Source organism: Natrix helvetica, assembly GCF_964273705.1.
Source record: "Natrix helvetica genome assembly, chromosome: Z".
NCBI classification, from domain to species: Eukaryota; Metazoa; Chordata; class Lepidosauria; order Squamata; family Natricidae; genus Natrix; species Natrix helvetica.
In genome coordinates, this window is record NC_138554.1 from 75,794,001 (window position 1) to 75,820,862 (window position 26,862).

At 38.7% G+C, this 26,862-nt stretch overlaps 1 protein-coding gene across 1 annotated transcript in view; it reads right to left on the reverse strand.

The window, feature by feature from the left end:
• Positions 1-26,862, reverse strand: part of BMPER (BMP binding endothelial regulator) — a 473,492-nt gene that overhangs the window by 117,970 nt on the left and 328,660 nt on the right. Inside the window, exon 12 of the mRNA XM_081971272.1 lies at positions 20,854-21,183. Within this exon, the coding sequence (XP_081827398.1) occupies positions 20,854-21,183 (330 nt within the window). The remainder of the gene's footprint in view (positions 1-20,853; positions 21,184-26,862) is intronic.

Sequence of the window (26,862 nt, forward strand, 5' to 3'; positions counted from 1 at the left end):
GCACATCCAGAGAAACAATTAGCATTAGTATTGGTAGACGCAGAAAAAGTTTTTGATAATTTAAATTGGCAGTTTCTATTCCTAATTACACAATTAACTATTATGAAATTTGGAGAAAAATTTATTAGAATTATTAAAGCAATATATTCAAAACAAGCAGGTAAAATAATAGTAAATGGAGAATTAACGGAGAAAATTACTATAAATAAAGGGATATATAAAGAGCAAGGATGCTCACTATCTCCTCTCCTATTTATTCTCTTGTTGGAGATCTTATTAACATAGATTAGAGGGAAAAAAGAAATAAAAGAGTTAAATATAAAAAAGGAAGAATATAAAACACAGATGACATGGTTTTTATAATAGAAGACCCCTTTGAAACAGGGAAAATATTAATTAAGGAAATAGAGGAATTTGGAAAAGTTGCACGGCTAAAACTAAATAAAAACAAAACCAAGATAATTACCAAAAATCTTACACAAAGGCAAAATGAGAAGAGAGGTTATTGGAAATACAAATAGTAAAAAATGTAAAACATCTTGGACTTTGGATGATGGCTAAATGTTCTACTATAAAAGAAAATAACTACTCAAAATTATTACAACAAATACAAAAAGATTTAGAAAATTTGGCTAAATTACAAATATATTTGATTGGAAGAATTGCAACCATAAAAATGAACATTTTACCAAAAATGTATTTTTATTTCAAACTGTACCAATAAAATTAAGGTTTTTTTTTGAGTAGGATTAAATAAAATAATTTTAAAATTCATTTGGTTGGGGGGGAAAGCTAGGATAAAACTAAAGCTCCTGCAGGACTCTAGAATCAAAAGAGGGTTTGGCCTCCCAGATTGGGAACTCTACTATCAGGCAGCAGCTATAACATGGCTAGAGAGTAGATAGTTGAATATTAATGATAGAAGGACATGGTTTACAGCTGAACTGGAACATCTTTATCTGGGAGGGAAAGAACAAAGCCCATAAATACTTTCAGAGACACCAGGGGGAAGATGACTTATTAGAGATTTGGATGAAAATTAAAAGAAATTTCTATACTAAAATTCCTAGGTGGATATCAACCATGGAAGCAATGATTTACTCCAACATAATAAATTTGAACAGGATACTGACTTACAAATAATTATTGGATGGGCAAGGAAAACTAAAATCAAACCAAGAGTTAAAATTGTAGGAAATTGGAGAGGCGGAGCTGACGTCATGACAATACGATGTGAGATCTTGAAGCTCCAAGATCACCATCGATATCTCTGCCATTGAATGATACTTTTGGACCTATACCATCCCATAGAGACAGTGATAGAGAAGGGCACATCCTGCTGATCCCAGGGACATCGCAAAGTCCCTGACAGATCAAGGAGAAGACCTTTTTTCTGGTGGCAGAGAAGCAGCCATTAAAGCTGCTGAAAATTGGGACAGCTCCAAAACAGAAGGAAAGCAGGAGAGAAAGTGTGTCGAATTGGTGAGATAAATTTTATTATTAAATGAGAGAACACCCTAAAAGATCAAAAGTAAAGTTAAAATTGAAGACAGAAGAGGTTAAGCAGCAAGATTAAGCCTGAGTCAAACTTAGTGTGTTATTTTTCTTTAATCTTTTTATTGATGGAATTTTTACAAATGCTTCTTATTTTTTAAACTGGACTGGGTTTTTTTCTTCTATTTCTCTCTTTTCAATACTTATTAAGACTTTCTTTCTTTTTCTTTTTTTCAATGCTTTATTGCATTTTCTTTTTAAGAATTTTTCTTTTTTTCCTTACGTTTGGAATATAAAGAGGGAAGTAAAAGTAGAGGAAAAGAAGTAACACTGCCACCTAGAGGCTTGAAGGCTTGGAGACATTGTTTTTCTTTTTTTTCCCCTTTGAGCATTTGATCTACATTTCAAGGTCTCTGAGCTTGTTTATTGAAAATGATAGTGGGATGAGCATGGATTGTTTATACAGGTGCTCCTCTGTGGTACTATCAGTAGCTGGACTGGAGTGAAAAGAAAGCTTGACTTGAAAGAGATTGCAGTGAACTTGTTTGGAACTTAATAAAAAAGCCTTGGATTTTATACAGTGGCAGTGTTTACTATCTGGAGGAAAAGACAGATGATGTTGCAACACGAAAAAGAAAAGGAAGTAACATTGCAGATGATTATGCAAGAAATTCAAAAAATACAAGTAAGAAAGAGATCATTGAAAAGAGAATGGAAAATAAGAACAGGAAAAATAGATGGAAAAATTGAGAATATTTACCAAACATTGATGAAATATGAGGACAGATTTCAAAAAATTGAAGAAAAAGATGAACAAAGAGATAAGAAAATTGGAGATATTGACAGCAGATTGAGCATGGTTGGAAAAGATAAGAGGGGAATATTATAATGGGAGAGCGACAGATCAGAATTTTATCTAAGATTCCAGAATATAGAAGAAGAAAAGGGAGAATATTTGGCAGACGCAATGATAGAAATTCTGGCAGAAGCATCAGTGATAACCAAAGGGAAGTTGATGGAAGAACAGACGAGGGGTTTTGAGTCTTTACAAGATATGCAGTGAAAAACAAGTTGCCAAGAGAAATCCATATAAGATCTACCAAGAAAACAATTAGAACACAAATACTACAAATGGCAATAAGATATCAGATATAAGATAAAAGATATAAGATTGTACTATTATTGGATGGATATAGGATGATGTAATGAAATGCTATAATAAAAATTAATTTAAATTTAATTAAACTTAGAATATTATGCATAAAATGAAGTAATAATAGTCATAGTCATATAAATGATTAACAATAATAATCTATATACTGTATATACTAGATTGATAATATGAGATTCTATATAAATTGTAAGTGAAGACTGTGGTGAGGGAGCACAAAGGTTTTCTAACCAATCGACACACTGTATGTAACTGGAGGATGGTTTTTATGTTTTATGTTTGTTTATGTTTGTTTGTTTTTAAAAAAAATTCAAAAAATTGTAGGGAATTGAAATAGACTGGTGGCTATACATATAGATTCAAACAAGATACAAAAAGGATTTAGAACAGTACAGATTTCAAAATGAGCAACAAGAATTGGACAAAATAGTAACAGGGACGGAAGAAAAAATGATCACAAATATGTATAAAATTCAAAATGGAAGAGGTAACTATGAAAGAAATAATGGTTATTTGGGCTAAAAAAATGGATATAACATAGAATTAGAGCAATGGGAAAAATTTTGGGAGGAAATTATAAATTGACATTGCATAGAAAGAAAATATCTACAAAATGTTTTATAGGTGGCATTTACCCCCAGCGAGATTGGCCAAAATGTTCCCTAACAGACAGCCAAATTGCTGGAAATGTAACCATCAACAAGGTACTTTCTATCACATGTGGTGGACCTGTCTCAAAGCTAAGGAATTCTGGATAAAAATTCAAAAATGGCTGGAGGAAATAATGGAACAAAAATAGACATGAAGCCTGAGCTGTTTCTTCTGGGAATAATAAAAGGAAATATAAGCAAAGAAATTCAATATATTATGCTTCATATAATTACCACAGCCAGAATCTCATTTGCCCAAAACTGGAAACAAAAAAACCATCCCCTCGAATGCAGAGGTCATAAAAAAGGTGCAGGAATGCGTGGAAATGGATTAACGATGGAATTAAGGTATAGAGGGGAAACAGAGTATTATAAAATATGGAAGAAGTGGTATAATTGGCTTGAAAAGAGATGTAAAATTCATGCATAATGATTTTATATAAAATATAACAAAAGGAGATGATATATACTCAGAAACCAATGGAGATGCAAATGTTGTATATATGTTGTATATATTATAAAAATAATAATCATGCAACAAGGAGGAATATGTATGAAACAATAAGCTTTAGAATAGAAAATTAGAAAAAAGAATACCGATAACGGAAAAGTGTAAAAGTGTATTGTGATTTTAATGTTTAAAAATGCTGAATAAAAATGATTTTTGTTTTTTAAAAAAGAGGAGGTGGGATTGGGTTTCTTTTTTTCTCCACCTCTGGAAGAAAAGCAGTGAGGAAGGCTTCTATACAGAGCCAGTATAAAAAGTAAATTGGCTACAAGGACTTGCTTGAAGAGCAAAGCAAGAAAGCTGGACTGGATATCTTAACTATTAAATTTGGAACTATTGGTCTATATAAAAGGGACTATATAAACTTTGTTTTTCTAACAAACATCACATTTTAAAATTTGCCTTGGAATATACAGTGAAAAGAGGAAGAAAAAGGAGAGCAAAGTAACACTGCCATTGAGAGGCAAAAGTGAAAATTGGAAGATACGAGGGAGCGGGGGAAATAGCCTTGTGAGCCTGTGAACTAAATTGATAAGAAGCTGTTTTGAGTGTAGCTGTTGAAACTTAAAAGGGAAAATATAAAACAAAACAAAGCTCTAGAAGGCACCCCTCTTGCTTTTTAAACAAGATTCATCTTTCTTTTTTTCCTGCTGCTCTGTGAACTCTCTCTTTGGACACAATTTAGACACATTTTTTTTCTTTTTTGGAAGACCTGGTGGACCTATTTGGATTACAAATTAACACCTTACCCTTTTTCTTTTTTCTTTGTGATAATCTTCATTGCAGCTTTGGGTATTTTTTCCTTTTTTCCTTTCTTTTCTATTTTTTATTTTTTTGAATATAAACTGGTAGATGCGGTTTTGGGGTTTAGTGGGCTATCTGGATTATAAATGGCTACTCTGCAAGCACTCGCTCCAGGGATATAAATTGGATTATGTTTGAAGAACCTGAAGATAAAAAATATTTTAAAAAACTGGATTTGGATTATAAATAATATTGTTATCTTTCCCTGGGATTACAATTTAATTACATCACTAGTGGATTACAAATATTAAGATATTTAAATATGCAAACATGAAGAAAACAATGTAACCATCATCCTCAGCATCCTCTTTTGTGGCTTTCAGCCCCACTGGCTCAAGAACATTGGAAGTTATGCATCAACAAGAAAATAATAATGCAGCACAAGCAGAACGAAAAGCTATGTTACAAACCCTCCATGAGGATCTGAAGAAAAGAATAGGAAGAGAAAATTGAAAAAGTAGAAAATAAATTAGAGAATCTACAACAAATAACAGAGAAAAATGAACAACGCATACAAAAAGTAGAAGAGAAAGTGGAAATAGGAAAAAAGAGTGGGAGAGCTTGATTACAGACTTACAGTGGCAGACCAAAATAAAGAAAAAACAATAATATCTCTGGAAATGGATCAAGCAGATTATTACTTAAGATTTTAGAACATGGAAGAAGAGAAGGAGGAAAACTTAGCAGAGATAATGGCAGATTTGCTGGCTGGGACGCTGGAAGAGCCTAAGAAAAAAATTATAGCCGATATTGATGAAATATTTAGAGTGCACACTAGATATGAGATGAGAAATAAACTTCCTAGAGAAGTTTATGTCAGATTTACGAAGAAAGCAACAAAAACAGAAATCCTGCAGACAGTGAGAGATGATCCTTTGAAATATAAAGGGAAAGAAATAGTAGTGTTAAAACAAATCCCGAGAAGAGTTAGAGATTGAAGAAGATACCAATTTTTGACAAAGTGTCTAATCAAAACAGGAGCGAACTTCAGGTAGCTGATACCAGAAGGAATTTTGGTGATTTGGCATGAGCAAAGGCACATATTGGATTCAATAGAGAAAGCGGAACAATTTTATGACCAGTTTTTCGGACCACTAGAGGATAAGAAACTAAGAGAGGAAAGAGAGTTTAGACATTAAGAAGAAATAACTGAGGAAAGAGAAATATAACAAAAGGAAGATTCAAGAGAATGGGAAGAAATAGCAATACGAGAAGGAGCAAGGGCAAAAGAAGTAAGAGAGATAAGAGCAACTCGTCTATAAGTAATCACTATGGAAGAAGAAATAAAGTTAATGTCAATTAACATAAATGGACTGAATTTGGCAATAAAAAGGAAAAAATCTTTAATAAATTAGAAAAATTAAAAATGGACATGCATACTATATGAATGTATACAGGAAGTAATATGTATTTCCTGTATACATCCATACAGGAAGTACATATTAAAAAGCAACACAAAAAATGCTGGAATACCCCAAAATTGGAAAGTTATATGCTTCCCTTCTACAGCAAAGTAAGAGGGGCGTAGCACTCTATATTAAACAGACAATAAAGGCTGAACAAATAGTTGTGGATGAGGAAGAAAGGAATAGAGCTTAATGGTGGAGATAATAATGAACTATAAAAAATTACTTTTAGTAATATATGCAATATATGCACCAAATAACAACCAAGAAGATTTCTATGGTAAATTGCACAAGAAAATAATAGAAATGGAGTAGGAAAACGTATGTATGGTTGGAGATTTAATGTAATTATAGATGCAGACTTGGATTATAAAACTAGAAAAAAATGAGGAAAACACTCCCAAAAGCTATTTTAAAATGGTGCAAGTTGCTTGACAAGGAACCTACCCCAAGAAAAATCAATTCACATTCTACTCAAATAGACACATGTCTTGATCCAGAATAGATATGATATGGATGTCAACTGAGTTAATATCCAATATACAAGAAATAAATATTGAAACGAGTACCTGGGCGGATCACAATCCAATAAAAGTTGTATGGAAGGGTTAGGGTTAGGGTTAGGGTTGTATGGAAGGGACAAAAAAAGAAGTTAAGATGGACAATGAACCAGACAATATTGAAAGAAAAGGAATTTAAGCAATTTATGGGGAGAGAACTTTTTTTTGAGAACAGAAAAGAAGAAATTTCACTGCAAAACTTGTGGGATACACCAAAGGCATATATTAGAGGATTAGCCATAACATATGTGGTGGGGGGAGGAGACAAGTACAAAAGAATTTAGAAGAGGAATATAGAAGATTAGAGATGGAATTACAAAAATATCCCCCCTTCCCCAAAAATATAAAAAATCAAATGGATTTAAAAAAACATAAGTTGAACTTGATAGATAAAGAAGAGTTGCAAAAAATTAAAAGCTCTAAACAATTTTTTTGAGAATGCTAATAAACCAGGAAGATGGTTGGCATATAGAATAGAAAAGAGGAAAGAAAAGAAATTAATTTATCAATTAACAGATGAGGAAGGAATCTCTTTCTATCAAAATTATGATTAAAAAGAAAATGATTCATGAGTTGTATGAAAAATGATACAACCAGGAGACAATTCCAGAAGAAAAAAATAAAACAATATTTAGAAAAAGTGGAGTTACCCACAGTACCAGAAACAGTTAAAATAGTACTAGAAGAAAGAATAACAATGATGGAATTAACAGAAGCAATTAAAAGACAAAAGAATGGCAAAACACTAGGTCCGGAAGGACTACCAGCAGAACTATACAAACACTACAATATACTATAGGTAATTAAATGTTGGAAGTATTCAATGAACTACTGTCAGAGGCAAAAGTATCAAACTCCTGGATAGAAGCATATACTCATACCGAAAGAAAACACAGACATGCAATGGATAAAAAACTATAAGCCAATATCATTAATGAATGCGGACTATAAGATTTTTGCTTCAATAATAGCAGAAATACTAGAGAGATTTTTAAGCCAATTTATACATACAGATCAGAATGACTTTCTACCAAAGAGACAAATAAAAGACAATATGAGCATAATTTTAAATATGCTGAATACTATGAAGCACACTCAGAGAAGCAAATGTCATTGATCTTTCTTAATGCATAAAAGACGTTTGATAGGAAGTTCTCCAGCTGGACAGACGAGGGGTGTGTGAGCTCTGAAGAGTCTCACATGAACTCTGTCTGACAAACCAATTCCGAGATCCTTTTGGATCAGAACCCTCCTGGGGGTGTGTGAAGAAGGGGCAGCATCTCATCAGACCCAGAGGGAGTGCAACAGGTCGGAGATTTGTACTTTGAATTGGAGTCAGGGCGGCAGCATGGCAACATGGCTGCACAAGAAGCTGGCTTCCAGCCAAAGCAACTGAGCAGGAGTGTACAGGACAAGATGAAAGCCTGGTAAGAAGATCTAATTAACTCACAGTCTTAATCAGAACTTGGAAAAGGCAAAGAACCTTGAGAGTATAAATAATATTAATGGACAGATCTGGATTTTGTCAAAACAAAGAAAAGGGAGAAGACAGGAATAGAGAAGTGAGACAAAAGACTTACTAGGAAAAAATCAGACAATTAGAAATTGTTATATGGGGAAATATAAAGCTGAGATATGTGGTTTACATGTACATGATAACAAAATTGAGTTGCTAACTGATTGAATATGATAACGGAAAGATAATTAAATAAAGTTTAAAATATATGGAATATGGACAAATATGAAACTGTTATGAGGAGAATGTAAAGCAGAGCTATGGGATTCACTTTTAAACATGATAATCAAACTGAGTTGCTAATTGATTGAATATGACAATGGAAGGACAATTAATTATGAGTTAAAATATATGAAACATGGACACATTTGGAACTCCTAAGATGATGAACAAAGTGAGATGTGTACCGCTTGTTATTCTATATGGGAGATTAAGGGAATTGTAATGAACATTGAATAGTAAGGATTGTTATTTAAAGACAATTAAGGGTAATTTAAGCCAAGATATGGAAAAATGGAGAGGGAACTGAAATATATTTACAATGGAAAGTTATTGAGATTATAAAGACAATCACAAATTTGATATTGATATTAATATAAAGACAATCACTCAAATTTGTGATTGTCTGTGTTGAGAATAGCTGGGAATTGTAACCAGGTCTTCATCTTGGTTAAAAATAGGCTGGTTTTTAAAAAAATATAATTACCATATATGTATACTTTTTTCTCTTTTAAAAAAAGAAGGAGGAAGATATACGTTAAAATTAAATATGTATATTGAAAAGGAATTATAAATACCATCAATATAAAATGGAGCTTGCTCAGAGGCTGAAATACACCAAGTAAATGAGATGAAGAGTGTGAAGTAGAGGACAGAGGTAAGGGAAGAAGAGAGGGATAGGAGAGGGGGCAGGGGGGAAGAGGAGGAGAGAAAGAAAGAGTGGAAAGGGGAGAGAGGAGGAGGAGAGAGGAAGGGAAAGTAGAGAAGAGAAGGACAACAGAGGGAAGAAAGGAGATAGGGAGGAGGAGGAGAAAGGGAGAAGAAAGTGATGGATAAGGTACAAATATGGTGTATGGAGAGCAGAAGAGCCAATAATTGTTTTGGGGAGTTAATGTTGATTATGTAATAGTATATATGTGGTTATATTTTATGAAAATGAAAAAATAAAAAAGTGTGTGTGTGTGTGTATGTATTCAACTCCCAGAATTCCACAGCCAGGCATGCTCAGTTCCAATTTAAAATAACAGCATTTGTTTCTCTCTCTCTTCCTCCCCCTCTCTCAAACACACACACACACACACACACACACACACACACAAGTTGGATTGGATATCTTTTCCAGTGGCTTGAAAGCAGCTCCTCTGCCATGCCCCACATTCCCCTGCTGCCTTCCCCAAACACCTCCACCATTGCAAACGCAGCCTGCTGTCTGGGTGGGAAATGCCTGGAATACAATAAAGCCTACCCACTCACCTCCTGCTGGCAGGCTGGGGTGAGAGGAGAGGCAGAGAAGCTGGAGGGGAGCCGATCCAAGCCTTCCAAAAGAAAGAGGCTGGGGGAAAGTGTGTGTGCTACAGCATGGCTCTTTGCCTGGCTTCCATGGATGACTCTGCTTAACTGTTAAAAAAAGCCTCTAAAAAAGCGCCCTCTACTATGGGGCAGGAGAACTGCTACTCAACTATGTCAGGAATTTTTAGGCTTTTAACCCTTGCTTAACTCTGTGATAATAAAACGCCTAAAGTCAGACTAGAGGAGGCATGCAGTTCTCCTGCCTCATAGTAGAAGGCGCTTTTTAGACGCTTTTTTTAACAGTTAAGCAGAGTCATCCACGGCAACTAGCTCAGCTTTTTTTTTTACATTTTTTTCTTTTCATGATGAGAGCAGTGAGGCTGTGCCTCACTTGCCTCACCTGACTGCACGTCACTGAATTATATACATACATACATGCATACATACATACATGCATACATACACTGAGATTATCTTGGCAACGTTTCAGCGAGATCTCACTCGCCATCTTCAGGATGGTGTTTTCGGCTTAAAGCATGGTCGGAGCTGCCATCTTTCTATAAATCTTGGTGGGGTGTGTGTGGAGTGCTGGCTTTTTTTCAGTAAGTGGATTGATTGGCTGTGTGGTTGTATCATGATTGGTAGATTGGTGCTGATTGGTGCTGGCTGTGTCTCCATTGTTGTTTTGTGTTGTAATAGCCTGGGTGGTGGGTGTGTTGTAACCCAGGCCGTTTATGTTGATGAAACTAAAAGTTATGGCTTTTGGGGAGAGATTTACTAAAATGATTAAGGCAATATATTATAAGGTGAAGGAAAAGGTAAATGTTCCCCTCGCACATATGTGCTAGTCGCTCCCAACTCAAGGGGGCAGTGCTCATCTCTGCTTCAAAGCCGAAGAGCCAATGCTGTCCGAAGATGTCTCCATGGTGATGTGGCCGGCATGACTGTTTCCTTCTCACCAAAGATGGTTCCTATTTTTTATACTTGCATTTTTACATGCTTTCAAACTACTAGGTTGGCAGAAGCTGGGACAAGTAACAGGAGCTCACTGTCAGCATTCTAAATACCATGTATGAAATCATCAGAAACCAAGGCAGAATCATCCTTAAAGTTCCCTTTTAATCATACAGGCAAGTTAGCACGTCTATGGAATTCCAACTCTAATGTTCTTCCTGGAATTCCACCCAGTTGAAAGTTCATGATCTATCCCCACACCCCATAATCCATCACATGTTCCAATCATCATCTTCCACGCTGGCATCAACACCCCTCTGCTTCCGGTCAGGTGTCGAGGTGCGGAGACAAAAGATGACCTTGAGCTTCTATAAAAGAATGACAACAATACATTCCACAATCCTACTCCTTTCTATTCCCCCCTCCCAAGTACTACACTAATGAAACACTTAGGAAATTAATAAAAAGTGTTGCAGGCCAAAGATCCTAAAAACAAACATAACTACAGGCCTGACAGGCGGCCTCTCCTCAGAAGAAAAACTTTTCCTGTAAAGAGAATAACATAAAAGTTATCATAATAAAATTAACCACCTCTTCTCCACCCAGGGGACCCTTTGACGTATTGGGAAACTTCCCATGAAATTGCTTTACTAACTCCTCCATTTTTTGGTTCCCACTGTTCACCCAAGTAGCTTCAGACCAAGGGTAACACTTCCAATGCACTAAGTACTGTAAGCGACCGCTATTCAGCCTGGAGTCTACAATTTTTTCCACCTCAGATTGTGTTTCCCCTTCTATCACCACAGGAGGAGATTGAGCTTGGATGGATGCTCTTATGCTAGACCCAATTACTGGCTTCAACAAGCTACAATGAAATTCTGGGTCAATTTTCCCTAGACTTCTGGGTAGACTGAGTCGAACTGTAACTGGGTTTACTATCTTCACTATTGGGAATGGACCTAGACATTTTGGACCCAATTCCTCACTAGGCATTCCTAATCTTATGTATTTGGTAGATACAAAAACATTGTCCCCCACATGGTAGGGGTTTTGGAGTGAGCAATGTTGATCAGCATGCTTCTTGTAGGCTTCTGCTGCAATTGCTAGAGCCTTCTTCGTATTCTCCCATCCTTTCTTTAGCGTGTCCATCCATTCATTCAAAGGCATGGAGGAAGGAGGTTCTCTAGGCAACTCAGGCATGGCCACAAATTCCATGCCACTGGTAATCTGGAAACCTGCTAATCCTGTGCTGCTGTGGACCGCATCGTTGTATGCCACTTCGGCGAAGGGTAGCAAGTCCGACCAGTTGTCTTGTTGATAGTCCACAAAACACCGGATGTATTTTTCCACCACTGCATTGGCTCTCTCTGTTGCGCAATTCATGCTGGGATGAACCTCTGAGCTCAGTTCTTGTGTGGACCCAATGGATCTCAGGACCTCTATCCAGAACTTGGCTGTGAACTGGACTCCGTGGTCTGAAATGATCCTCTTGGGTACTCCGTGCAGGTGATAAATGTGTTTCACAAACATTTTTGCTAATTCGTTTGCGGATGGCAATCCTGAGCAAGCAAGGAAGTGTGCCTGCTTAGAAACCATATCAATAACTGTCCAAATTACTCTGTTCCCACTGCTGTCTGAGAGTTCCACGAAGAAGTCCATAGTGACCTCTTCCCATGGCCGTTTAGGGCTCTCTGCTGCAGGTGCTGTAGGTTCTGGACTCTTAGATCCAATCATCCACGGCTGGCCTTTTTCCTCCTCCGAGGCCTCCCCCTTGGTAGGACTCTTTGTCACCTTTAGTTGGGGATCCTCCTCCAGAGATTGTTTGCCCTTTTCCTCCTCCGAGGCCTCCCCCTTGGTAGGACACTTCGTCACCTTAAGTTGGGGATCCTCTTCCAGAGGTTGTTGGCCCAGATGACTTTTCTGTGGTGGCATCTGGGGCCCTCTCTTTACCACCGTGGCAATTGGTACACACATTTGTTCTTCGGCAATTCCCTCCTCCGAGGCCTCCCCCTTGGTAGGACTCTTCGTCACCTTAAGTTGGGGATCCTCTTCCAGAGGTCGTTTGGGCTTTTCCCCCTCTGAGGCTTCCCCCTTAGTTGGACTCTTTGTCACCTTAAGTTGGGGATCCTTCTCTGGAGATTGTTTGCCCTTTTCCTCTTCTGAGGCCTCCCCCTTGGTAGGACACTTCGTCACCTTAAGTTGGGGATCCTCTTCCAGAGGTTGTTGGCCCAGATGACTCTTCTGTGGTGGCATCTGGGGCCCTCTCTTTACCGCCGTGGTGATTGGTGCGCATGTTTGTGGCATTGGGGCTGGAGCTAAGCACTCTGATGCTCTGTGGCCAAGTTGACAGCAATGGTGGCATTTTATTGGCCCCCATGAGGAATGGAACCTAGTTACATCTCTAAACTTAGGAACTGTTTCATCCCATTGGCTTGCTCTCCAACTTGCAGCTTCCCCCTTGGTAAACCCTTCTTCCATGGTGGAGATTGCTTCTCTGTAGGAAGGTGGGGTAAGAACCTTTTGGGGCATTGCAGATGCACCTTGTCCCTCTTCCCATCCTGCAGGCCTCTCTTTGGTAATCCCTTTTTCCATGGTGGAGATTGCTTCTCTGTAGGAAGGTGGGGTAAGAACATTTTGGGGCCTTGCAGAGGAGACTGGAACCAGTGGGGAGGTCAATCCCTCGGTTGGCCACTGCCCAGTTTTCTGCCATGGTGCCATCTGCTGAGGGAGGACAGGTGCCCACTGGCATTCCTCCCATCCATGACCTGGGGTTAAGACCCATCCCAGGGTTGCCTGCTTCACAGGTTGCAGCTCAACCAATGATGGCTGGCTGGGGGGGTTATGTGCCAAGGACCCTCCTGCTGGCTTGGAGGAGTTATGGGCCAAGTAGGTGCCCTCTGCTGGCTTGGAGGATTTTCCCATGCTGATGGCAAAGGAGGTAGCCAGTGTCATCTCATCCATCCATATTCTGGGAAGAAAACCCAATCTGGTTTTGCTTCATTTACTGGTTGCAGCCCCATTTGTGGTGTCTGGCAAGTGAAAGATATTGGCCAAATCTCTTCTTGCTGCCTGGGTTGAAATTCCCATTTTGAAAGGGAATCTGTCTCCCACTCAGTTGCTGGGTAATAAGTCATTTCATTTATTGCTGTCTGGAAGGAGTCAAAACCTCCATTCCAGTTTTTTTCCCAAGCCTTGCTTCCAAGCTGGGGGGAAGGAGGGGGAGCATGCACTCACATTTAGTTGTCCGAGATGATCCGGGAAGCCCATCAGAGATGACTGCATGGGGATGGCTTGAATCTCCATTCCTTTCATCTTCTAACCGGGTGTAGAAAAAGCCTTTTCCAGCCCCCGCTGTCCTCTTGCCAGATGCTATAAATCTTGAAGCAGCATTCCATTTGCCTTTGAAGCTTCGGCTCTCAGCTTCTTATCACCAAAAGCTTTCTCATTATTTCTTCGCTGATATTTTATGCTGTCCTGGTCAGCGTTGGGAATTCAGCACCCCCCATCACCAGCCCCTCCCCCCTTGCGAGGGGGAGGGTGCTGGTGCTTTATTTTAAAGTTAGAGTTGGAATAATGTCAGCGTTCTAAATACCATGTATGAAATCATCAGAAACCAGGGCAGAATCATCCTTAAAGTTTCCTTTTAATCATACAGGCAAGTTAGCACGTCTATGGAATTCCAACTCTAATGTTCTTCCTGGAATTCCACCCAGTTGAAAGTTCATGATCTATCCCCACACCCCATAATCCATCACATGTTCCAATCATCATCTTCCACGCTGGCATCAACACCCTTCTGCTTCCGGTCAGGTGTCGAGGTGCGGAGACAAAAGATGACCTTGAGCTTCTATAAAAGAATAACAACAATACATTCCACAATCCTACTCCTTTCTATTCCCCCCTCCCAACTACTACACTAATGAAACACATAGGAAATTAATAAAAAGTATGGCAGGCCAAAGATCCTAAAAAGAAACAACTACAGGCCTGACACTCACTCCATTACGTGGCACTAGGGATTCAAACTGTCGAACTGCCAAGCTTTCTAATTGACAAGCTCAGTGTCTTAGCCGCTGAGCCACCATGTCCCAATATATTATCAATAATATATTATAAACAAACTGCTAAAGTGATAGTAAATGGAGACATGATGGAAAAGGTTAGCATGATGAAGGATACAAGGCAGGGATGTCCTCTGTCCCTGTTATTATTTATATTGACACTGGACATACTAAACAGAAATATTAGAAAGATAAGGAGATAAGAGGCATGGAAACAAAAAAGGAAGAATATAAATTGCAGCCATTTGCAGATGATTTGGTTTTTATCTTAGAAGATCCACAAGAAACAGGGTCTAAATTGCTAAAAAGACTAGAAGAGTATGGTGAAGTTGCAGGTCTGAAAATAAACAAAGAAAAAAACTAAGATTTTTGTGAAGAATATTACCGAAAAACAAAAAGAGAGAGCTAATGAACTGATTAGATAACCAGATCACAAAGAAAGTTAAATATCTAGGGATTCAATTAACAGCGGGATATGTAATGATTAAGGAAGATAATTATTATAAACTGATACAACAAATTAAGATAGACTTGGAAAAATGGAAAAGCTTGCAACTATCATTAATAGGAAGAATAGCTACAATTAAAATGAATGTATTACCGAGACTACTATATTTATTTCAAACAATTCAATAGGATTGGAGAAAAAATACTTTGAAAATCTTAATGAATCAATAATAAAATATATCTGGCAGGCAAATAGAGCAAGAATTAATTTTAAAATGTTACAGGATTCAAGAGTTAGAGGAGGCTTTGGACTAAACTGGGAATTATATTACCAGGCAGCGGCATTAACATGGATTAAATAATGGATTGTACTGAGAAATACAAGACTATTGACACTGGAGGGATGTGATTTACAACTGGGTTGGCATGCCTTCTTATGGTATGGGAAAAATTGTATACATGGTTACTTTCAAAGACACTATATAACAATGATGGCTAACCTTTTTCTAAAGGTGTGCCAAAATTGTGTTTGCGCACTATTGCGAATGCATGCGTGCCCACCCATCAGTGCATGCACACACGATGACTACCATCACCCAGCTGCATATGCACACCCAACCCCCCATGCATGCGTGTGTCACCTGCAGGGGGTTTTTCACCCTCCCCAGGCTCTGGAGGCTTTCTTGAAGCCAGGGGAGGGCAAAAACGACCTTCCCCAGCCCTCTGGAAGGCCGAAAAATCAGTTGGCCGGCATGCGTATGCGTGTCGAAGCTGAGGTCTGCCGTGCCAGCTAATATGGCTCTGCATGCCACCTGTGGCATGTGTGCCATAGATTCGCCATCACAGCTATATAAGAACTGTTACTGTAACAGTAAGAACCTTACTGTTAATATGGGAGAAAGTTAAAGAACAACAATATTTAAAGATACCAGTTTGGCTTTCGACGATGCAAGCACTAATAACACCCCCATATTATGAATAAGGAAAACATTGTTAGATACAAGGATATTTTGATGGAAAAGGAGGAGCTCAAAACTAAGCAAGAACTAGAAAAACAAGGGATCGATATGCTTGGTATACAAAACTGCAAATGCAATCTAGGTATGAAAAAGATGCTAAATTATATGTTTTCTATATGGATTTGACAGAATTAGATAAGTTTTTAACAGGAACAGAAGAGAGGATAATAAAAAAAATGTATAGCTACTTATTGAGTATTAAGTTAGAAGAAGAACAAGTAAAGGAAACAATATAGCCGGGGCAAAAAAAATGGTTATACGATAGAACTAACTAAATGGCAGCAATTATGGGATAGAAATTATAAATTAACAATGTCAACTGCATATGAAGAGAATTTGTATAAGGCGTTTTATAGATGGTACTTGCCGCCAGCAAGATTGGTGAGGATGTTCAAGGACAAATCAGCTAAATTTGGAAATGTCACCAGACACCTGGCTCATACTATCATATGTGGTGGACATGTGTAGAAGCAAAAAAAATACTGGGCTAAAATACATATGTGGTTGGAAAAGATGATACAACAACATATAGACTTAGAACCTGAAATATTCCTGTTGGGGATTTTACCAGAAATTTATAGTAAAGAAAATGTATATTTGATCATCCATGTTATAACTGCCGCTAGGATTGTATTTGCACAAAACTGGAAGAATGAAGAGATTCCCATAGAGGAGAATGTGATTAAGAAAATACTAGAATGTGCAGATATGAACAGATTAGCACTGGCAATTAAAGAGAAAGAACAAACTGATAATTATATTATATGGGAATCATTTTATCAATCGTTAGAGAATAAGTATAAGAATTAGAAGTAAAATTAGCTGTGTAAAAATGCATTAATAGAGTTAACATAATTAATAGAGCTAAATAAATTAAGAAGAGGATTGTTATAGTATTGGATATTTAAGGTATTGGTATTAAGCTGGAATAGATAAATAATGAATATGATTGTAAATTTTAATTGTTATTGCACAAAATATTTGTACCCAGATGACACACTGTTTAATGGATGATGGATTGTTTATATTAAAATAAAAACTTATTTTAAAAAAAGAAGCAGCACACAAGTTGTTGGTACTGGGTTGGAGAAAGTGTCAGAGATCAAAGAGTATTTGGGACAATGTCACAGAATGATGAAAATGAGGATCATGTGACTGGCAGCACTGAAGCAGCCACAACTTTTCCAAATTTAATTCCCTCAAGAGTCATGCATCTTGGAATTTGGACACATTCTGTAAGTTAGTTCACCTGAAGTATCTTGTTTAAAAATGTTTGCCCTATGATGCATTGTTTCATCCAGATAAGGGTGATAGAAACAAGAGTTTTATCAGTATATGGATGAAAATGAAATCAATATAAATTGAAATATTACATGTTGAGTCTTAAAAAAATCCATCATGATGAAAGAGAACTAACAAGTTCTATGATGTCCTATTACAATCCATTCATTTTTAAAGATTTATCTGTACTTATGTAGGATAAAATAGCTATTTGAATTTTTGCAGGTTGTAAGCAGAATATCTTAAGCAAATAAATTCAATTGCCTGAACTAGCTTCTAAGTACCTGGTAGCCATAATCCACTACTCCCTAAAATCTTAGAATCACATATTTGGTTTTCACAACATGCACAGATTAAGGAAAAGCACATGATATAATCTTCATAAACCAAATCAATTAACTGACCATATTATAAAAAAGGGGTGGTAGTGAAAGGATTCATGGAGCATTAATTGTAGTTTCCAGCTTATAAACCAAAGTGAACACTCTATAAAAATAATGTAGGTACCCCATCTCTTTTTTACTTTGCAAATTCCTTTGTCCACACTAGGGAGGGAAGTGGAAAGAAGTTAGAAGAGATGATCCTCTGGGCCTTTTTTCCCATCAGAGAAAGAGAACACATAGGTAAAGATAGGAAGCAACAGCTTCTCAGACGTATTTGTACTGGTTAGGAATGACTTTAAAAATGGCTGCAACAAACTAACTGGATCATCTGAACAGAACCTCTAGTTGAATCTTCCTCCTCATGAATAAATAAAGTCAGAATTGTTCTTTATAGTTAGATTTCTCAGCATTCGATGGTTGACAAATAGACTTTCAAAGTTCAATTCATATACAATTGATACCATAGATAATACTATTAAACAACCTAATAAAACCTCTATCATTATGTCTACTGATCACCGATATAATTTTCAGGATTCAGCAACTTTCAGATGACTGTGCAGTTATTAATCTGTTCCTTAGCTATAGCTACAATTAGCTATCAATTTCCTGTTAAATCATATTTTACAATGCAAGATAGACTAAACAGAAACACAGAAGTAAATTATTTCAGAAGAAAAAAAATCCAGACATATTACATATTTACTATCATACTTCAGGGAATACAGCAAACAGTTTCTTTACATTTAGGAGCTAGGATCCCACCCAATTTGGATTCACCATAGAACATTCATGTGGATTTCTTTGCCTTATGAACCCGTTAAAATCTGCAGCATTTCTCAACCTTTTCTTCACCACAAACCCCTTTATACACCTATTGTGGCCACAAACTGCCCCAAGACTTAATTCAAGATTTAAATCTTAACTTTCTTCAAGTTTTTGCAGATCCCATGTGATGACATTGTGGCTCCCCAGTGGTCTATGGACCAAAGATTGGGAACAACTGTGCTAAAGTCTTATGAATTTACTTTTTTTACTGATCTTATTTGGGTTGGACATGTTTTATTAAATATTTTCCTTGTACTACAAGCATTTGATGCTTACTTATTCCAGAACTTTCCTTTGACTTTAATGATACCTTGGAAAACTAGCAATCAAAGCCTTTTTTGGAGAGCCATAAGGTTGTTATGACAACCTTGTCATAAGGACAAAATTCTTGCTTGCCAGATTAGAAAAGCAAGCAAGACTTGCCTTTAGCAACACTCTAAATTCTGTGTGTATTTTTTCATGCTTGTTATCTGCGTAATCAAAGATGCTTTCAAATTCCCAGTTTAAATGTAATATGTCCTGTTGCCAGGTGGAGAGACATCAAATAGAAATTCTATCTTTTCTTATATTGCAAAACATATTTCATTTGACATGAAATGGAAATCTCATGTTTGTAAAAGCTTCCTTGATCTGTTTCACAAGCCCTGCCTCTAGCAATATTTTAAAATATGGTCTGATCCACTTTTTCAGGGATCCTTGATGAATAGTTCCCCCCCCCCCAGTCCAAATAGATTTAGTTTTTTTAATATAAGAAAGAAATTAATTGAAGAAAGTATTTCTGCCTTCATCCCAATGTGTACATTAGTATAATAAAATCTTGGAATAAAATACTTTTGAATCTTTCTTTTTTGTTTTGTTTTTTAGTTCTACTTGGCACTGGACTTTAGCTAAGCAATGAGAAAAAGAATTTATCTGGTTTATCTAATACTCTGTTAATTGTAGTGTTCTGTAATATACAAAGATAGAGATAGAGATAAAGATAATAGAAATAGAAGTAGAGACGATATAGAGATAGAGATGATAGCGATATAGAGATAGAGATGATAGCGATATAGAGATAGAGATGATAGACAGAGACGTGTTGCATATACAGATAGTCCTTGTTTAGCAAACACGTTAGAACTGGCAACTTGGTCATTAAATGAGGTGGTTGCTAAGTAAAACTGCAATTGTGCTTATGATCTTGCTTCAGTTTTCAGTTTCTTTGGAGACTTGTGAAGATTGTAAATATGGGGATTGGTTTGCAAACTTACTTTTTCATCACCACTATAATTGTAAATGGTCACTAAACTTGCTAATTGCTAAACTTAAATTTTGTTATTCTGTATCCTACTAATAGTGAAAATAGAAGCAGCTGTAGATATGTATTTTAATGTGTTTTAAAATATTAAATATAAAACTAGTTAAGGCTTTAGGCAGTTAATTTAAAAAAATTATATTTGGCACCAGGTGCAGTGATTTTGGTAATAATCAGTCATCAGCTCATCCAGTCTACTTACTCAAGGATTATTCTGCTCATAGCTTATGAGAGGTTTTAATACAATACAATTAGGAAGCATTATATATGCTCTAGACCTAGGCAGCCTAGAAAAATGAATAATCCATATACTGATCTCTAGAACTTGTGATTTACTAAGCTAAATTTAGTCAATCAGCCATGTAGTCAATCTGACAAATGCTTCACAACTCTGATGTATTTATATTCCAACACAAGAATGAAAAACAAAGTGAATTCAATTATCCATGTTCAGCAGAAACATGTTTTATAGATTATGTTGAATTATTTTAGAGACTGACTTCTCCCTTACTACTTCTGTTTAATTATTTAATAAATTCAAATCTGCATTTTCAGAGCTGCTTTATCCCAAATAAATATATTTAAAAACCCATCAAATACCATGATTCTTCTTCATCTGATTTGTTTCACCAAGACCCTAAAAACTAAACATTCTTACTTTTTTTAGGCTTCACATATTGTTTTTACTGGATTACTTTTTGATGTTAGCTATTCTGAATTCTGAGCTATTCTGAGCCCCTCCAAATATATTGGAACAGAAACTTCCTCCATTATAGGATAATTCTAGGAGCTAGAATTCCATCTATAGGGTTCCATATTGGGAAAAAATGCAGTAATTGAAAACTAGAATTCCCATCATTTTAATAAATCAAGGTGACCTTACTGCAGAATGTAGAAACTTAAATTTTTTATACATCATTGTGGTGCTATCATGGAGAATTTAGTACCACATACTATACTCCCACCTGCTTTGGTTGTCACTTTCAACAGATATCCTTCCAAGTCAATGTGAAAATGTGGTGCCTCATATGGTAGAGAAATGCGAGTTCTATTCCACTTCACTGTGAGATGCTGATGGAGGCTGACAGTGCTGCTGCCCAGCATAAGGTCTACAGATTTTGTCCAGGAAAAAGAACGAGTCCTTCGGGCATCATTCTTTACCAGCACCTGGAAAGGTGAGGTAGTGGAAGAGCAGTCTTTTGTCAAAACATACTGACATGTTCCCTGAAAGTTAAATGTCCGCCCATCAAAAGTGTTGTAGTGGGGGTCTCCAAATACAGTGCAAACTCCAGGCTCTGCAGGTGAATGAGAAACAAAAGCAGCATCAAAACCAATTTCAGAATTTGGAAATGTAGGTATTAGAGCATGGGTCGTCAACCTGGTCCCTACCGCCCACTAGTGGGCGTTTTGGGATTCCAGATGGGCGGTGGGGATTTCGGATGTTAAAACCTCCTTTTGAACTAACGCGCGTGAGAAACGCCATCCCATCGCCAGGGAAACAGTGAAGTGAATCACATGGTTGCTCAGATCACACGGGCACAGCCCGAGAAGACATTTCTGAGAAGAGAAACTTCTCCGGTCGGGCTGCGTCCATGTGATCTGAGCAACCACGTGATTCACCTCACTCACTGTTTCCCTGGTGATGGGACGGTGCTTGCCTGCGCTTCACCAGCTCAGGCGCGGCCAGAGAAGTTTCCTCAGCTCCTCACCGCTCCACTGAAGACATTTCTGAGAAGAGAAACTTCTCCGGTCGCACCTGAGCTGGTGAAGTGCTCGAAGGGGAGGGGGGGGGGAAGGAGCAGAAAAGACAAAAAGGAGAATGAAAGGGAGAAAGAGGAGGTGGGGGATAGGGGATCCTTGCTGCTTTCCGAGCTTGTGGGGGGGGGAAGGAGCAGAAAAGACAAAAGGGAGAAAGAGGAGGTGGGGGATAGGGGATCCTTGCTGCTTTCTGAGCTTGGGGGGGCGGGGAAGGAGCAGAAAAGACAAAAAGGAGAATGAAAGGAAGAAAGAGGAGGTGGGGGATAGGGGATCCTTGCTGCTTTCTGAGCTTGGGGGGGGGGGAGAAGGAGCAGAAAAGACAAAAAGGAGAATGAAAGGGAGAAAGAGGAGGTGGGGGATAGGCGATCCTTGCTGCTTTCTGAGCTTGGTGGTTTTCTTACAGACATTTCATTACTAAACTAGGTAACATCATCACTGCTAGAAGGGGTGGGGTGGGGAAGGAGCAGAAAAGACAAAAAGGAGAATGAAAGGGAGAAAGAGGAGGTGGGGGATAGGGGATCCTTGCTGCTTTCTGAGCTTGGTGGTTTTCTTACAGACATTTCATTACCAAACTAGGTAACATCATCACTGCTAAAAGGGAGTGGGGTTGTGGGGAAAGGAGGAGGAGGAGAAGTCGAGTAGAAACTGATACCAGGGACAGGCAGAAGCGGAACAGAGCAGTTGCAAAATAGGAGAAAGAAAAGGCAGGAGAGAATTGTTGTTGGTTAATAATAATAAGTGGGCTAACTAGCTCAGCCTTACTTTTGTACATAGCCCTAAGGAAGATTAAAAAAAAGGAGATAAAAAGGAAAAGCACCGAAAGAGGAGACCTTCGTTTGTTCCTTACGAAAATCGATCCAGATATCAAATATTTAGTCTCGCAGCATCAGCCTCAAAGATCTCATTAATCACTAGTAAAGCTAATTTCAATTTACTTTATTGTTTTCTAATTAAACTTTATAAAGTTAAAAACATTATAAACATGCATAAAGTAGAAATAAAAAGATAAATGTATGTACATTTCTTTTTTTAAAAAACACCCTCCTTTGTAAAAAATATTCTGCACTTGCGAAAAAACTGGTGGGCGGTAAGGAAATTTTTCCATCAAGAAAGATCCATTAGTGGGCGGTAGGTAGAAAAAGGTTGACTACCACTGTATTAGAGGGATGTAAAGGAACTTCCAACATAAAGGCAAACGTCATAACTTATATTTTGAAGTACAGGAGACACCTAAAATAAATAATTTATGAAAGACATGTGTCTGGCAACATCAAAGCCATATTGGTATATTCACCTGAAAAGCCATATTAGCTGTTCCTCTTTTTCATATATTGATTTGATACTTTGATTAAAAAAAAATAAAAAAATAAAAAAACTTGAAAAAAAGTATACATTTGAGGCAGAGGTGGGATTCAACCGGTAGTAAAATTTTTTACTACCAGTTCTGTGGGCATGGCTAGGTGGGCATGGCTAGGTGGTCATGTGACTGGTGGGTGTGGCTAGGTAGTCATGTGACTGGGTGGGCATGGCTAGATGGGCATGTGACTGGGTGGGCATGGCTAGGTAGTCACAATCCTAGTTCTCCCTACAAGGATTTCCCCATCTGGACCTTTTGCAATCCCCCAAAGGGTCAAAGGAAATCAGATTCCATACAGCTCTGAACCTTTAGGGCAAACCAAATACAAGTGGTCCTCACTTAATGGCCAGTTATTTAGCAAGTGTTCTAATTCACTACTGACCTCCCCAGAGCTACTTGACCTGTTTTGGGAGTTTTGACAGCCACACACACACACACACACACACACACACACACTTATGATCAATTACATCCCACACAGTATTGTGACTGAGGTTTTTGCCAGTTTCCAACAATTCCTTCTGGTTTCTGGTTAAAAATGCCCATTGGGGAAAATGGGCTTGTTTAACAACCACAGTGTTCACTTAATGACCACCGTGGTTGCCTTACCCAGGGGTCTGCAACTTAAACACTCAAAGAGTGTTTTTTTTCTTTTAAAAATATCTCTGTGTGTGTCTCTCTCTTTTCTCTCTCTCTCTCATCTCTTTCTCCCTCTCTCTCTCTCAACTTCTCTCTTTGTCTCTCATTTCTCTCTCATCTGTTTTTCTTTCTCCCTATTTCTCTCTTTCTCATCTCTCCCTCTCTCTTTCTCTTTCTCATCTTCTCTCACTCATCTCTTTCCTCTATGTGTCTCTTGTCTCTCTTTCCCTCCCCTCTCTCTGTTTCTCTTGTCTCTCTTTCTCTTTCTTTTCCTCCCCCCCTCCCTCCCCCCCTCTGTCCATACCGGGGGGGGGGGGGAACCTATGAACTGATGCTGGGTGGTGGGAATCTGATGTCCAGAGGCCGATGAGCCACGTACTGAAGACAAGATGGAGGCAATTCTGCAGTCTTCCTCTCTTGTTGCTGGTGAGTGCTTCTGGTGAGGAGGAAGACAAACACAGTGGGAGGAGACTTGCTGGGTGTCAGATGGGTGGCCTGAGGGCATCACTAGCAGCTGCTTCTTGCAGTTCAGGAGGTTCGGGCTCTTCCCACTGCTGCTTGGCCTCCTCAATGTGCGGAGGCAGCGGTTTCATTCACTGCCTGCAAGCTCCAGGCAGCAAGCAGCTGAGCGAGTAAGTCAGCAATTTGTCAGCTGCCTCTAATCTGCAGTTTACTTGTGAGCACCATTGGCCTTTCTCTCTGCCTCCCCTGACCAATGGTGCTCATGAGTAAACTGCAATGAAGATTTCCACATGCTTCCCTTGTAGGCCAGGCCAGCTGAGGAAAACACATGGGAAGGGCTCCGGTGCCATGATCTCTTGCACACTTCTCTCGCAGACCTGGCCAGCTGGAGGAAACACACAGGAAGGGCTCTGGTGCTGCGATCTCCCACGTGCTTCCCTCGCAGACCAGGCCAGCTTGGGGAAACACACAGGAAGGGCTCTGGTGGCACAATCTCCCAAACGCTTCCCTTGCAGGCCAGGCTGGCTTGGGGAAACACACAGGAAGGGCTCTGGTGCTGCAATCTCCCCTCCCTCTCCATGCATTAGTCCACTGGCCACTGGTATCACCCCACCACCAGCTCACCCTCCCCCACCCACCCACTGGCACATGCCCTTCAGCCTTACTTTGCAAGCAGTGGTGAGCAGAAGTATACAGAAGTGAGGCTAGATTCTGCAAGTAGTGGCTGGGCAGGGCAGGAGGGGTGGGGTGGGGCAGGCGGGGCAAGCGAGTGGTGATTGAGCAGGACCAGCCAGAGGTTGCTACTGTTTTGCCCGAACCGGTGCAAACCGGCTGAATACCACCTCTGATTGGGGGACAGATAAATTATAAAAACAATCCATGTGTAATTTCTACAGCCAGAATATGTCCTACTGAACTCCCTGAAACTTATCCCCAAAACTCAAGCAACTGGGTTTTTTGAGAATGAAGACAAAATCCTGAGATATCTTTTAATATACAGTGGGAGTCCTAATAATAAGGGTCCTGTAGATTTTTTTTTCTTTTGAGTACATAAGAGCTGATCTCACTCCAAAGCCCTACAGTGGGGAGAAGAAGAAGGAATTGATCTATGTTTGTAGAAGGGAAGGGGGAAGGTCTGTTTTTAAAAAAAATTATACAATTTAATTTGGTAGCGAATTTGTTGAGCATAGTGAGTTCAGTGTGCATAGTGAAAATTACTGTCAAATACACAGAGGAATTACTGAAAAATGTTTACTATTGTACCATTGTAAATATTTTTCTACTGAAAAATGTTTACTATTCATCTTAAAGGCTGTAGATATGCCTTGATCTTATTAGGAATGTTTAAGGACAGTAACACCATCACTCTTAATAATAATGTATTCTTTATATTCTGTACCTTTATCCTTGTTGCAAGAAAGCCAAGAGGAATATATACAATTTTTCTCATTAATTTGCACCCACAATCACCCTTCATGGTGAGTCAAGGAAGACTCATTCAATATTGGGTAATATTCAAATAACTAACTAAAGATTATTAATGATAATCTTCCCGGGCTAAATGGAAAATTAAGCTGAAGCTTCCCTATCTCAGGTCTGATGCTATTGTGTACATTGACACAACATAGAAGCAGTTATAAGATGCTATGGATGACCCATTGAACTGCAAGTATAAGTCCTGAGCATCTAAGTGAGCAAATGTATTGCTTATTTTTAAGAGTAGTTACATGTTTGTAATTTGGGGGTTACTATTTATTTATTTATTATTTTTTTATTTATTTTTTTATTTATTTATTTATTTATTTATTTATTTATTTATTTATTTATTTATTCAATTTATAGGCCGCACCCTCTCCACAAAGGGATTTGGGGCGGCGTACAACTCAATATACAAATAAATGACAAGGAGGAGGTAATCAAAACATTGTACAATTCATAAATAAATAATCATAAGTTTAAAACAACACAATAAAATTTAAAACAATTAAAATACCCAAAAAAATCAGTTAGTTTAGATTTAAAATTGTCCAGGGGGGATTAGAAAATGTAGTTGTAATTCAAGCCAGGCCAGCTAGTTGGAACAGGTGGGTCTTGAGTTTCGTGCAGAAGGAGCGGAGATCGGTAGTTGTCCTAATGTCGGGGGGGAAGGTCATTCCAGAGGGCTGGGCCCATCACAGAGAAGGCCCTTCCCCTCAGCGCCGCCCTCTGGCATTGCTTAGTGGACGGCACTTGGAGGAGTCCCTCTCTGTGAGAGCGAATTGGTAGCAGGGATGTATGGGGCAGGATACGATCCCGCAAATAACTAGGTCCCGTGCCATGGAGCGCTTTAAAGATGGTGATCAACACCTTGAAATGCACCCAGAAGGCCACAGGAAGCCAGTGCAGCTCGCGCAGGAGAGGTGTCACATGGGAGTACCTCGTACTCCCCATTACTGCCCGCGCGGCTGCATTCTGGACCAACTGCAGTCTCCGGGTGCATCTCAAGGGAAGCCCCATGTAGAGAGCATTACAGTAATCCAGATGGGACGTCACCAGTGCATGAGTGACTGTGCGAAGGGCATCCTGGTCCAATAGGGGGCGCAATTGGCGCACCAGGTGAACCTGGTGGAACGCCCCCCTTGCCATGGCTGCCACATGGTCATCCATAGACAGCCGGGCATGTAGGAGGATGCCCAAATTGCACGCCCGCTCCACGGGGGCCAGTTGCTCGCCCCCGGTGGCCAGCGATGGAATCAGCTGGTTGAACCGGGGGGCCGGT